Raw genomic sequence first — 15,434 nt, forward strand, 5'->3', positions numbered from 1 at the left:
ACTTACTATGAAATAGGAGTAGGAAGCCAATGCTTTAGGAGGCAGAAATCTTATTCAACAAAGAATGAAGGCAGCAGCTCACAACATAGCACTACTAAGTGGAACTGCTGACAGCTTCAAAAACCATGAAGTTTACCCCAGAACCGTCCCTTAGATGAGCATCAGCACCTGGGATTAGTTGTCTTTTTTGAAGGCCCTGGGTGATTTCATCTTACTAAAACTCTTTAAAATGTCCTTTGCATGAAGGCCTCATTCCCTGCAAAATAATGCATGTAAATACGCCCTCTAGCATAGTTCCAATCAGTTCCTATGGGCTAAAATGTAAGTTAGTGCTGTTTACTAAAAGCTATCCTTCATCTGCTACCTCCCCCAATCATAAATCTAACAAAACACTAGCTATTTTCTCAAACACAATGTGCACCTTTATTCTCTTTAGATCTCATTTTAATAGGAAGAAGGAATTGGGGATATTTTGGCATACTTTATTTACAATTCTGGAAAAGTGCTGACTTGTTGAATTAGACCATATTGAAAATTTCTGATTTTATTAACTAATGTCACTCCAATAAATTCAATAAAAAATAATAAAAGAAAATGTCATGTTAATGATTTTGCTTCTTTGACCAAAACAAGGGGAAAGAAAGGAATTTTATACATACCTTCTTTGGAAGGAAGACGGCAAACCCTCCGACACATAGACATGAATGCATACAAATATTTCTCCAAGCTATCGTCAGTTTTCTTATGTAGCCTAGCCATAGCTCTAAATTTTGTCCAATCAAATTGACCTCTGTCAGGATCAAATACCACTCCAAATGTAGACACCACTCTGTAAAAGTCAGCTTCTTCTCTTCTTGTCCATCTATTTTGAATCAGATGGAAGAAAAAGTCAGACTGGTTACCGAAATAAACATTTATTAATGCTGAATATAATGACCAGAATAAACACTTAAAACACTGAAAGTACCTAACACTTTAAAGGGTTCAATCCAGGGATACTTTCTTGTAAATACATTTAAAAATAATAGTTGACTCATCCCTCCAACTACGCTTCTTTTCCTTCAGACAATAGTTTTTTGCACATTTATGTAAGAAAATATGCACAAGATACAAGATTATGTAAGATATGATGACTCTACCTTCAGGAAAAAGATAAAACATTTAAAACATGTTTATTGTATAAGGTAGAAACCAAGACTATGAGGAGAGCACAGGAGAAAGAAGGATCAATTCAGACTTGCATGATGAGATAAAGTATTACAGAGTGGTATTTAGGTTGGAACAAGCTAAGATTAGCAGGGCATGTAAGAAAGAGGGCACCAAATAAGCAAAGTAGGGAGAAATCTACATTTTTTTTGGGGGGGGGGGGGAGGGGATTAGTATTCCAGATTGACAAGGAGATGGCTCATACTAGGGACAGATTAGGAAATATTCTAAATGCCTGCCTAAAGATAGTCTCTATTCAATAGAGATACTTAAGAGGGTAATATTTAACTCACACAACTGTTGTGTAAATTAGAAAAAGAACATGAGAAAGTCCTTTGAAGAACATTAACAGGTGACCTTTTTTTTCATAGTGATGCACTAAGAAGACTAATGTAATGATGTTGTAAAAACTGTCAGTCTGGGAAACCAATCAAGTCATATGAATCTTGCAAAAGAGTGATAAAAGTAGGAATGGAAAAAAAGGATGGATCAGAAGAGTGCACAGCGAGAAAACAAAACACACCACAGTGCCTATCTTCAAAGAATTTATGACTTAGGCAGACACAGAAAGGGACAAATAAATGTCATTACAACATCTTAAATAATTGTGCAAATGAGTCATTTATTTAAATGAGTGCTTTAAGAGTGCAGAAAACAGAGAGAGTACTGTAAGCTGAACTGGTTGAGAAAAAAATTAGTACCATAAAGGCTTGGATATGTATTGAGCTCTGAAGGATGGAATAGGTATGGACTAGAGAGTAGGAAAAAGAGTATTATTACAGGTGATAGGGTGTTGAATCAATAATGAGGTGGTCATTCTGGCTGAGAGAATAGTGGATAAAATTAGAAATGTACAATGATGCCTAAATTGAACTAAGGCTCAAGAACTTAAGACTTTACACCTATAATAAATAAGGAGTCACTGAGTATCATAATAAAACTAGTATCTTAGGAAGATTAATCCAGATCCCATAGACTGAGGAAAATGTATGTGGAGTAAAGATGGCCACAAATTATTTGCTAATCTTCTCATTGAGAGGTATAATCTATTTCTCTTTCCCTTAAATCTTGGTTGGCCCTGTGACTTTTTTTTGACCAACAGTAGGTGGCAGAAGTGACACTTTGTAGTGCGGAGGCTGGCCCGAAAGAAATCTGCAGCTTCTGCCTCTGCCACTAGGAAGGTTCCCTCTTAGATTTGAGCTCCCAGCTGGCAGCCAGTCAGCCATGGGAATGAGGCCACTTCAGACTTTCTAGCCAATACCAAGAGAAGCACAACTACCTGGTCAACACAATTAAATGTGAGAAATAAAAAGCTGATGTTGTTTTAAGTCATCATGTTTTGGGCTGGGTTGTGATATGGTGATAGATAACAGAAATAGTTACAGAGTTAGTAGTATTTGAAAATTATGTCTAGAATTGCTAAAATCTAAAGTTTCAGACTAAGTAAACTCTGGTTACAATGATGAACTGCAAATGGGGAAAAAACATACACCAAAAGACAAAACAAAAAAAACCCCACCAAAAAACCCCAACAACCCCCGATCCAACTCCCAGAGAATATCCAAGGGTCAGGTTTAATAAGGGGCCAGGTTATTGCTAAACATTCCTATTCTTTTCTGTGTACTCTATCATTTTTAAGAAGTGAAGTTTTTGGGATGGGAGAAGTTTGCCTGTTTTCTACACAGGGTCCTTGTAAGAAGTTCTACTACCATTTGTTCCCCTTTGACATAGCAGTTCCAAAGGTTCTTCCTGTGTATAAAGCATAGATGGATTTGTCTTTCATAGATTCTAATATTTCATAGAAGTCATAATTTAAAGAAAGAGAGAATGGAATTTATCGTATGTAATTTAAAGGTTTCATTGATAATTCTTGAGCTTACTCTGCATTTTCATTTTTTTCACATTAAACTGGTCATAAACATGACAAAGGAATGAAGAACTGACAAGTATGGCTAGTAACCATAAGCTGCAATAATCTTTACTAGTTTTGCCATATTTGGGTATGTATTTATGCATATGTGTATATGTTTTGTTTTGACCAATTTCTCTACCCCTATATGCTTTTCACAAAGTGACTAATCACACCCTAACAGCCTTCAGAATGACCAATTATATTTAGATACTATACAGTACAGTGTGATTTATTGTCTTACCTTTGCTGTCTTTCTATCTTGGCTGCCATTTTAGGATTAAGAGTGGCTTCTTCATAAAGAGGCTGCACGACGCTGGCAGGCACTGAGAAAGTAGGCTGGATTTGCTGGATTTGTCTATTTTTATTAGTGCGCTGATATGCAGTGATGAGACGCCTCAAACGTGTGGTTAAAGCCGACTGAGTAGGCCAATAAACTTTATCACCCTCCATCAGTTGACCATCTATATTTAAAGAAACTCATGTCAATTGAAAAAGACTAAAAAACAAAATTAAAAACAAAACCAAACACTATGAAGTTTACAAAAGTAGCACAAGTTCCCTACTTAAAAAATTTTTCTTTCAATCTGATTATGTGAAAAATCAAACCAAATCTCTCATCATTAAATAGTTTTAACTATAGCTCTAAAAACATTACAACAAGCTTTAAGAGCAACTCAAAATAAGTAACCACAGTAGAATAAAGAACCACGTTATATATTTAAAGAGAACTCTACTTGCACAGAAAATACAACTCTTGCATCAACAGGTCTAATATATCTTACTGGCTGGTTAGTACTCAATGCCTTCAATGAAAAGTCAAATTGAAATCCATGAGAAATTGAATACTGTAAACTTTTCTAATCTATTCTGTATTAAATTTATCTCCACTTAACTGGAATCAAAACATTTTACAATAGGATGAGGGGAACTTATATTTCAATAGGATAATGCTACAATCTTTAAGCTTGTATATACCAAATACAGTGCAGGATCTTACTGTCCATTTCCAGGGTGTGATTATTATACTTAAATATACCACCACCAAGCAGGAATCATTCATCCTAAGCAAATCTCCTCTTTAGTTCTGAGTGAAATTACGCAAGGGTGAGGCACGGCTCCCCTTGGTTCACGGGAGGTAATGAGTGTACTCTAGGGACAGTGCTTTCTGTCTGGATATCACAAAGAAGACTCTGCACGGCAAAGCTGTGTAGAATGTTCCCTAATGTGCATATGGAACTAATAACAAGCTGAATGAATTATTGAATTAACACTTTAATGATAAAATCTCACATATAAGTTTAATAATCAAGACATAAAAAAATCAGCTTCTGTGCTTAACAACTCACTGAGGACTGAGTAAAGATTTGCAGGTAAAAATATTGTTAAATTCTCAGTCAACTAGTATGTCCAATAGTCATTACGACTGTCTTCAACAAAAATTTCACATATATCTGAAGCATTACAAAAATTTATTAGTTTTTGATCTCATGGTATTATGAGAATATTAATTTACAATAATATTAAATAATTAAATGCAATTTACCTCCATCTGCTATAACAAGATCTCCTGGTGAGGAAACATCATCCTTTTAAAAGAAAATAGAAATTGTCACAGGGTCATTGGGTCAAAATACAGATAAGAAAAGCGAATCAAACTTCTTTAAATAATAAATTTAGCAAAAATAAAAACTATAATCTGTTATTAATTCTCACCCCTTTGTATTTCTCTATCGACTTTGATATTTAGATAAAAAATTACTAAAATTATTTTCTTTTCTATGATTACATTTAAATGGGTTTCTTTTCCTCTACCCTTTCTCTAATTGTAAAAATGATTCAGGTTTTATTTACAACTGGTTTTTTTATACCAACTCTCACATAATTTACTCATTCTCATATTTGGTTATTAGAAAACCTTCAGATCTTTTCTGTTTAATCCTGCACAATTTGCTTGTGCTGTATACCTAATTTTTATCTGTCAACAGACCATCTTCAATTAGGCATTGTAACTTTATTATAAACTTAACATATTTATAACTTTGGTTTTATTCCAATGACTACTAGTTTGTATTGTTTTAGAAAAGCCTAAATTTAGATTTATCATCCCTTTGTAGTTGGGTCTTTTTTTGTCTGGTTAATTTTTAACACCTTCTCTTCATTTGGTATATCTATAGTTCCAGCAGGAATAGAGTGGATTTAATTTTATTTATCCTGACAAGATTCACATTATTGCTTAAATCTGAGAATTCATGTCTTTCATCAAATCTGGAAAAACTCTTCTCCTTTATGCTTTCTGGTCTCTCCTAGAATGCTTATTTCGTATACTGTAAAGATATTATCATGCTATCCTTTGTCTCTAAAAATTTCTTTATGTATTCCACTGTGCTGGTTATTGATGTGTTGCCTCAGCTCTAAATTTATTGCCTCTCTCAATGCCTCTTGTTAGCTCTAAGAAAATGGATGTGGGCTCTTTAAATATTTTTTCTTAGCCAGCATGGTAAGTTCTGTTAGTAGTGGGAACTTGAGAGACACTGTAGGAGAACAATGATTTAACTTCCTGATTCTGGAACGTTTCCCCACTGCTCAGCTTCCATGGCACACACGGCTCCCCCAGCGCCACTTCCTGTAGTTCAGGCAGCTTCTTTAGCACTTGCTGGCCAGCAGCCTTCCCTAGAAACCTCCCTGTTGGTAGCCCCGTAGCTCCCACAACCAGCAAATCCTACCTGACAGCTATAGCATCATCTAGTCTTTCAGCATGCTCTCATATATAGTATGGAAATTTCTCATCTCTTTTACCATTGCCTCCCCCACTCCACAGATTATGTGTTAGGAAAAGCACACAAAAGAAAAGCAAACAAAAGAAACCAAAGAACAACAAAAATTGAGGATTTAAAAATATGATCGAAAGCATACCTCTATGTCATCTTTAAAGAAAGCCGGGGCAGGTTTGTATTCTGGATCTTCCACATCCCTATTAAAATACCAACAAACTCAATAATAATTTGACTGGACTTAAATTTCTCTTGACAAGACAAGTGGAATCTTGTGGGAAGGACTTTTTAGTGTGTTTTAAAAGTCAGACCGAAGTCTCTGTTCTTTGGCCAGGGGAAACCAAGCCATAGCATAAACACTGTTATATGTTAAGTCAGAAGAAATCTAGTTTTAATTAATTCATACTCCCACGTTCACTTTTAAATGTGGAATTATTAACCTTAACACAGTCTCTTACTTTCCTCTTTTGGTAAGATAATAAAAGGGCCTTATAACTGGTATAATGAACAACATTTTATTTCTCTTCAGTTGTAGCTTTCTTCCCTCCTCTACCCCTGAAATTTTATGGCCTTAATGACCATGACTATTAGGAATGAAAAATTAAAGGACTCATAAAAAAAAAAGGGAGTGGGCAGGTCCATTTCTTCCTTGATCCTACTCCGTTGAACAAGTGCTAACTTACTAGAGCTCTGAACATTAGCTTTTCTAGACTGTAACTCCAATTCTGTTGTGACTATACTATTTGTGACACAGAATATGCTGACGTTGGCAGAGATATAGGGAATTTATGACTTGGAGGTGCACATACCCGTCCATGTAATCATTTGCCCTCTGTTCTGCAGCCACTGCTTTTTCGTCGGGCTTCCCCACTCTTTCCAAGAAGCATAATGCTGGGTCTGCTCGGATAGTGTTGTATTTCTCATAGCCTGGAGAGGTCACCAATGGTCAAAGTCAACAAGATGAAAGAAAGATGTATGCATACAAGCACCCCTCATATGTATGGGGGATGACATTCCTGGACTAAAGGGACTGGATATTAAAATGATACATACATGTTTTCTAGAAATTACCACAAATAGTACATGACCTGGTATTATGTATATTTGAAAGTTTAGATTGAATTTATCTGTTAAAATGAAAAAGAGGAAAAACTGATCACACACACACAGCATGCTTCCTATAAGAAGTCTTCCTGAGAGGGGGAGCTGTGTGAGGCTACGTCCAGGGGCACAGTGGACATAAGCCCCTGATTCTTCACGAGGAAATGCAGTGATGAGACACAGTTTGGAAGTGAATGCTTTATATGACAGATATAGAAACATGAATGTGACTGGAATAAAGCTGCCAGTGGAAAGCAATGAACAGAACTAGCCGAATAGCACTATACATAGAAAAAGAGTCCACCAACCTTACTTTTCACTTACCATGTTTAAAAACTCCAATAAGGAGTGACTTATCAGCATCAAAATCCCACCATTCAGCAGGAACTTCTGAGTGGTCTGGTTCTGGGACCCAAACATCAATGTCACTTAAAAATAAATAAATAAATAGAAGGTAACAAATTAGCAAGGGTTAATTCTCTAAGTTTGGTGAATTTCATTGACAGATGAGCCACTTATACAGACAGCTACAGTTTTTTGCCTAATCATGTTACTGAAAAATATAAACAAGTTATTTCATTTACCTTGCATCAACTCCGTCAAATACTTTCTGGCACTCATTTCCAATGACTTCTTGCTTTAGATAATAAAGCATTCTTACACGAAGCAAAACCCTAATGATGAGAAAAAAGAAGTCAAAAGATACAAAAATATAATCACTAAAGAAAAGCCATCCATGGGGTTTAAATTAGAAAAGAATTTGTATGTGGAATTTTTATAATGAAATAATAGTTTTGATTGAATCTCATTACTACCATATATATATATATATATATATAATAGATTTCTCCAAAATCTTCACAATCAACATTAGTTAATATCCAATAAAGATACAATGGCCAGTTTTATTTCTCTGTTGATGGAAAGTGACACAAGAGGGACCATGATTTGCGGATGTATACTCTGAAAGATTAAGATTAGGACTAGTCCTAGACCACACTGTCTCTGTACTCAAAATCAGCACGCTTTAAGGTTGTTAAAAAATTCAGAAAAATAAACTTATAATGAGCTGTGTTAAAAATACCCCACAACATACTTATTACAGTGGTGCTTTATATGTTTTTTGTAGCCTTCATCTTGAAGTAGCTGCTCAGGATTATATTTTCGAAGCCATTCTGCTTTCTGTATATCAAATGAGCTTGTCTGGGTCTTTACTTTCTTCCCTTTTCGGCCCCTGGGTACGGGGGCTGATAGGCCTGTTGAAATGAGGATATGGGAATTCAGGGATAATCTGTATACAAATCTGCAATTTGAAAGATTTTTTTCAACGTAATGAACTTATGGAGACTTTCAGAGGTCTGTACAGGCTATTCCAAGATCTTTAAAATATCAATGGTAACAATACTGATTCAATCACAAGATGATGGGTCAACATTACACACATTAAGACAACTTCCCCCAATAATTCTTCTATCTCAAATGAATGAGTCTCATTTCCTTTTTGTTCCAAGACACATTTTGTTTTTCAAATGTAAAAACTATAAGATCAAACCTTCTCCTTTGCTTTACTTTTGCTCCCCTAGTTATAAAATAGTAAGTTTTGGCCTGGATTTTCAAAACTGATTTTACTAATAACATGGATTAGGCGTAGCCAAGCTGGCTTCCTGTTCAAGAGAGCTAAATTCATTTTATTTCTTTGTCATTTTTGTTGTGAAATACTTCAAAAATACAATAAAAGATTCCCACTCTTAATGTCAAAATATCTGCTCTTTGGTTGTTTTTATTGAAGGAAATAATACATGGCTGAAGTCCACTTCACTCCTTCCTCTCCAGAGAGAATCACTACCCTGAATTTGCTTTTGCATTACATGCATATTTATATTCATATGTTGAAGAAATATTTAGTATTTAAGTAATCAGGCATTATATTATACATGTAATTTGGCAACATACTGATTACTCTTGATATTTTTTTGAGATTTATACTTGATGATTCATGAGACTCTAATTGCTGTGTAAAAATCTATTGTAAGATTATACACCTCGTATTAATCTTCAATGATGCTTGAGTTGTTTCACTTATAATTTTTCAAAATTACTACTAGAGCAGTTTGGATTCCTCCTTTCAAATCTTTTTAAATTTTTTTTATGTCTTTATTGTTTAAAGTATTACATATGTCCCCTGTCCCCTCTCCTTTCAATTCTTACCTCAGTGATCTTTTCCTTGCTGTATTCTACCAGCTAGAAGTTCCATCACAATTGTGAATACAAGCACTATGCAGATTTGTCCATTTCTCCTTAAAATTTTGGCGGGTGTTGTCTTTACATTTTGAGACTATTTTGTTCGGTGCATACAAGTTCATACTTCTTTTATGGATTGGTCTTTTCTATTATGTAGTGTCCTTTCTTAAATACCAATCAATGCCTTCCACCTCAAATTGTATTTTGCTCTATGTTAACATTGCTTTGCATTCCAGTCCTCTTCACCTTTGTTGGTTTGGAAACTAAACAGTGCATATTTAAAGACACATACTTAAATTTTCCTAATAAAACCAGTAGATGTTCTATATTTTTGAACTTTTCCCTAACAAAATTATCTCACATTCATCATTTAATCCTATTTACTGTTTCATTTTTGATGCTTATAATGTAACTTATAATTTAAAAGAGGTCTGCTTGTGCTTTGAATGTTTCTATAACACCTTACTCATCTTTCAAAATCAAAATCTATTTAAAATATCTTTGAAGATATTAATGATGGATTTTTATAAGTTGTGCTCTCCTTTTATAGTCTTTGACTTCAAGTTCAATTTATGAGTTTCTTTTTACACCCTGTCTCTAATATTGGAGACTTTCCTAATCCTAGTTGTTTGCACATATTTAAGAATGACAGACCAAAAAGTTTATAGGTAACCTGAATGGGTGGAGCTTACTGTTTTGGATTCACTGAGGGGTAATCTCGCTGGTTTTATACTGTCATTATCTTTAGATTTTGGCCTGGTCAAAGAAGAGTGAAATTATATTTGTGAGACTCTTTTGTCATTACTGGAAGTTAGATCTTCACATTAATAATTTCATTGACTCTTATTAAGACAGGTCTCCAAAGACCAGCTTATTCTAAAATAGTTGCTTTCCATTGTTCTCCAACTTGGCACTTAGTTTATTTACTTCACAATACTTGTCACAACCTGTAATTATTTAGTTACTTGACCTACTTTCTTATTCTATCTATCTGGCCAGAATGTACGGTTCATGAGCTCAGGGATCTTGTCTATCTTGTTTCTTATCTTTCCAGTATAGAGGACAAGAAGCAAGTACTGGACTTTTTAACAGCTATTTGTTGATTAAGTAAAACACAATTTAACTCAAACTTAAGGGCACAGTAATCTTGATAGAAAATTCAATTACTTTAAAGTATAAAGTAATTATTTTATACAGAAATAAATGTTCTGTTAGCAATGCTCTGGAGAAAAAGATACTTGTGTGTACCTCAGATTGGACTGTAAATTGGTAAAGCTGCATTTGACAGCAAATGAAAGTATTTATGAAAATTTAAAATGTGTATCTATGTTTCCCAAACTTTAATTACATACAAACTGCTGAGGAACTTGGTAAAATGCAGATTATGATTCAATAAGACTGAGGCCTGAGATTCTGCATTTCTAAGCAGCTCACAGGAGATTTTAGGTACTAAAGCTATTTACATATACTTGAACAATTCTATTTCTCAACATTTACTTTAGTGAAAGATTTATTCATGTGCAAAAGGTGGAATGTGCAAAAGGAGAAATGTACAAGGACCTACACTAAAACTTGTTTTGCAATTGTCTAAAATTGAAAATGTCATAAATGTTCAACATTAAAGGGGATGCAAAATAAATTATGGAATCCCCACACTTTAAACTACTAAGGAGGAGGTTTAAAAATAAGACAGTTCTGCCCAGGTCAGTGTTCTTAGTGGTTAAAGCATTGGCCCAAGCACTGAAGAGTCTTCGGTTTGGTTCCCAGCCCCAATCAGGGCCTGTGCAGGAGGCAACCAACTGATGTCTCTCTCTCTCCCACGCTCCCCTCCACTCTCTCATCAATGGAAAAATATCTTCAGGTGAGATTAACAACAACAACAAAAATTGTTCTACATGAATACAAATGGGGAAGACTCATAGACATACTAAGCGGTCAACAGTTTGCAAACCTATATACAGGTTTGACAACAATATGTAAAACCCCAAGAAACGTATAACATTGGTATTTTTCTAAGTTGAAACTTGAATTGAGGGTGAAGGTTAAAGGTTCTTTAACATTGTAATGCTATAATATTTTAGAGGGAACTATATTAAGTAATTACTAATTACATAAGTAAAAATAAATTTAAAAAGAAAATGAAAGAATGTTCTTGCCTAGATGATTCTGAAGCTCTCGAGTTTGTCCATCTTCGGTTGGAGTAATGAGGTCCCATATGAAGCCTTTTATTTTCTCATCTCCTCGGTAGTGAACAAGGCAATATGCTAAGAGGGCTCGGCAAATTATTTCTACATCATGCTCGTTTAGCTGTCTTTTAAAACGACCATGAGATAGAATCTCTCTCCATCGGCCCCATCTGGTAAAAAAATACATATTTACATTATTCCTCAGTCAAATTTTAAAGAAAAACCATAGCTCATGGATAAATGGCATGAAAACTGCAAAAAACACATTTTGTCATGAACAGGATTTACCTAATAAAGTGTTTACCCCATGAGTAAAAGGCAGAGCCATGGTATAGTAATTTCTAGTATATTTTATTCCTTAATCAATGGATAACATTATTCATTTTGTATTACTAAATATGTAAATCTGAGAACAAGGGGTTTGACTTTAGTGATACATTTATAATTTCAAACGTAAGAAGGTCCCATCATTCTGTTGTTAAATATATGTTCAGGGTACTTTTAAAATATATTCTATTGATTTTAACAAGGTAAAAAATATACTAGAATATAGTGTTGGTTTTCTGTAACTTTACAGAGCAGGCTACTAACAGTAAATGTTAAAAACATATTTACCCATAAACCAGCAGATTTTTCTCTACTCTAAAGCATTCAGTTCTTCCATATCCATTAGAACGGTCACAGGGCCTCCGGAGTTTGGGCTTTTCTTCTCCTTCACTTTCGGCTTCAGATAATTCAGCCAATTCATCTTTTGTGGCACTAAAGGGTCTTGTTTGCTTCCTAATTCTTGGAGTGTCAATAACCAAGCTGTTCTGTAAGATTTAACAGCCATTACTTGTAGGTCCTTTTTCTATTTGGCTTATAACACTGTCTTACATGATCACCTTTCAAATTGTATAAAAAATAATTACAGAAAGCGAGAAAAAGAAATTACTAACAATTTCACCAACGTACCAAAAACTTTTATGCTCCTTTAAAATCCTTACTGGCATACATTCATAATTTTATGATAGGATAGTAATAGAACTAAAAAGAATCTGGTATTTCACTTTGTAAATAATATGAAGGCTATTGTATTTTGCATCTGCAATAATCATAAAAAATAATTTTAAGCTAAATTTATGAATCCTGATTTTCTTCACCTAATTCCCAATTTAATGTAGATTGTTTTAAAATTTTAAAATAATAATGCTAAAATAAGTTTTTGTGACCTAAGTTTATCCTAAAAATAAACTCAAAATAAGGGAAATAACTAGGAATAGAATATTGATCAAAGGATATAAATATTTATAGGCCTAGAAACAGGTTTCAGTGCTTTCCAAATTTTACTCTAACACAAAAAGCAAGGCAAGAAGTGTGTGAATTCACTATGTTAGTTTAATTAAATCAAAACAATCTAAGTTTACATGCTTTTTACTTTTACTGAGAAATCTCTCTAAGTTAAGCACATAGATATATACCTATAATCTTTTGCTCATTAAAAGTCTTAGTCTTGAGGGTCAGACTAATGTGGAAACAAGTGCTACTCAGCATGGGATATCTTATGACATAAGAAGGGTACAACTGAATGCATCATCATTAATGGGATCTGACACCAAGTCAACAAAGATACATAAAAAGAACATATGATTTTAAAAAACACATTATAATTTTAAAGGATATAAATAATACCCTAAATTAAACTTTCCTTGCTTTACAACCTATCATGAATAGCCAAAGTATGAAATTGAAGCAGTGTCTGACTCAAAATATCATCCTTCTACTACCCTACATCAATTCATGGATGCAGATAAATTCATTTTGGTAAGTACATAGTTCAATACCTTAAAATATAACAATATTATCAAATCATCCCAAGAGACAATATTTTTAAAAAGAAATACTTACTCTACCACTGATGGTATCTATATCTATTTCTGCCTTTTTAGCCCATTTTTGCCAGAAGTTGGGATCATCTAAGGAAATATCTGTCCGATTTCCAGATGCCACAAAACTCGCCTGAAATACAGAATGGCAGTTTTACAAAATGTTTTGAAGCTAGAGGAAAAATCTGTCAAAGCACATTTAAAACATTATCTCCTCACATTTACAATGTTTCAAATGCAATGATCTGAAACATAGCACTTGCTAAGGCAACAAAGGTAATTTCCATGACTAATACATCTTGTTTAAATTAATCAGATTTCAAGCAATTTCCAGCACAAGGGGAAAATACTTGTACACAGTGTTTTGGTTACTTGGATAGCGCCAAAGAATACAAAGTAAACAAGATTTCTCAGGGAAAAGGCTACAGACAGGGTATATCTACCCAATCATGACTAATTTTAGCTCTTAGCTATATATTCGGCAGTAATTCTTTTGTTTCCCCAATAATATTTGACTCTGATTTATTCTGTTAACTTCCAAATCTACATCTTTATCCTAGGCAACTCTCCTGGACATTTCCACTTATATGCCCTGAAAATGCTACAAATACCACAGCTCTAATTATTTTTTTTCTCCAAATGAATTTCCTACTTTACTACACGACACAGGATTCTCCTAGCTACTTCAGCCAGAATTTAAGTAATTTTGTCTATTCCTTCCCTATGTTTTTTTTTTTAATCTTCACCCAAGGATAATTTTTCCATTGATTTTTAGAGAGTGGAAGGGAGAGGGGAGACAGAAACTCCGATGTGAGAGAGACACATTGATTGGTTGCCTCCCGAATGCCTCTGACCAGGGCCGGGAGCCTGCAACTGAGGTATGTACCTTTGACCGAATCGAACCCGGGACCCTTCAGTGCACAGGCTGATGCTCGATCCACTGAGCAACACTGGCTAGGGCTCCTTCCCTATGTTTTTAACTGGTCATCAACTCTTGTTGATCCAGGTGGTTCTCCACTACCCTAACTCCCCCATCATCATTTTCTGCATAAGCCTCTTATCTGATCTCCCTGCCTGTAGTCTTTTTCTTTTCAAACTTGTTCACTACTCTGATATTAGGGTTAAACTGCTAAATTAGATTGCATTATGTCCACTTTCTGCTTGAAGGGATTTAAAAGCTTTTTTGTTATTGTTGTTAAACCCTACCAGAAGATAATTTTTCCATTTTAGAGAGAGTGGAAGGGAGGGGGAGAGACAGAAACTTCATCTGAGACAGACACATTGATTGGTTGTCTCCGCACATGCCTCAGGGATTGAGCCTGCAACCAAGGTATGTGCCCTTGGCCGGAATTGAACCCAGAAACCTTCAGTCTGTAGGCTAACGCTCTAGCCACTGAGCCAAACCAGCCAGGACTTAAAAGCTTTTTAACAGCCTCATGATCAAGTGCAAATTCCTCAAATGGAATTTTTGTGAATTCCTCACAAGTTGAGTCCAACCTCTCTAACCCTCTCATTTGGACTTCTATTCAATTCATCCTGTGCATCCATGCATGCCTATATCATATTCCTTGAAGTCTTCCTTATAGTTTTAGCAACAATATGATTCATTTAGGTGACCTCCTCTCTTTTTGAAACATAATGAAATCTAAACTTCTTTTAAGAATTAGCTCCAATTTTCTCTGCAAAGGCTTTCCTGATACCCTGTTCTCCCTTTTTCCACAGAATTAATCATTTCCTCCTTTACTATTATTATTTTTTTTAGCAACTGGAATCCTTTCATTTTAGTATTTCTGGCAAATGAGTAAAGTCCCCAACACAAGATTTCATTAGTATGCTTAATGAATGCAAGAGAAAAAATTTCATTTAAAGAATAATATCATTACTTGGTGTAACACCTGAACTACCTGACAAAACCAGTGATCCACAAAGATAAAGAAGATTTCATGGTTGAAAGCAGAGAGGGGGATAGAGAAGAAAGAAAATGTGGGTAGAAAGGAAGTGGAAAGGAAAAACCTGTATGAATCAGTGCAGGTGGGAGATAATACTGCAATAAAACCTCTTCAGATGAATACAAGATATAAATTTACCATGTTTTTGTTGACAGGAAAAAAAAGGAATACAAAGGCAGTTAGTAAAGTTTTAAATTATTTTC

General features: G+C 34.6%; 1 protein-coding gene across 10 annotated transcripts in view; it reads right to left on the bottom strand.

Annotated features, from left to right (window-relative positions):
• The window catches only part of CHD9 (chromodomain helicase DNA binding protein 9), a 156,470-nt gene that overhangs the window by 19,743 nt on the left and 121,293 nt on the right, over nt 1-15,434 (bottom strand). For all 10 annotated transcript variants that reach the window (XR_011468871.1, XM_070398146.1, XM_070398144.1 and 7 more), the window contains 11 exons: nt 13,305-13,415; nt 12,033-12,229; nt 11,388-11,587; nt 8,087-8,246; nt 7,575-7,664; nt 7,315-7,418; nt 6,699-6,816; nt 6,032-6,089; nt 4,662-4,704; nt 3,360-3,579; nt 660-862 (listed from right to left, as the gene is read on the bottom strand). Coding sequence is in view for 9 of the 10 variants with exons in the window: in XM_070398146.1 (XP_070254247.1) it covers nt 660-862; nt 3,360-3,579; nt 4,662-4,704; nt 6,032-6,089; nt 6,699-6,816; nt 7,315-7,418; nt 7,575-7,664; nt 8,087-8,246; nt 11,388-11,587; nt 12,033-12,229; nt 13,305-13,415 (1,504 nt within the window). In the remaining variant the exon portion in view is untranslated. The remainder of the gene's footprint in view (nt 1-659; nt 863-3,359; nt 3,580-4,661; nt 4,705-6,031; nt 6,090-6,698; nt 6,817-7,314; nt 7,419-7,574; nt 7,665-8,086; nt 8,247-11,387; nt 11,588-12,032; nt 12,230-13,304; nt 13,416-15,434) is intronic.

The sequence above is a fragment of the Myotis yumanensis genome, unplaced genomic scaffold (assembly GCF_028538775.1).
Source record: "Myotis yumanensis isolate MYYU_CA2020_CCGP unplaced genomic scaffold, mMyoYum1.0.hap1 SCAF_18, whole genome shotgun sequence".
In the NCBI taxonomy this organism is placed as follows: Eukaryota; Metazoa; Chordata; class Mammalia; order Chiroptera; family Vespertilionidae; genus Myotis; species Myotis yumanensis.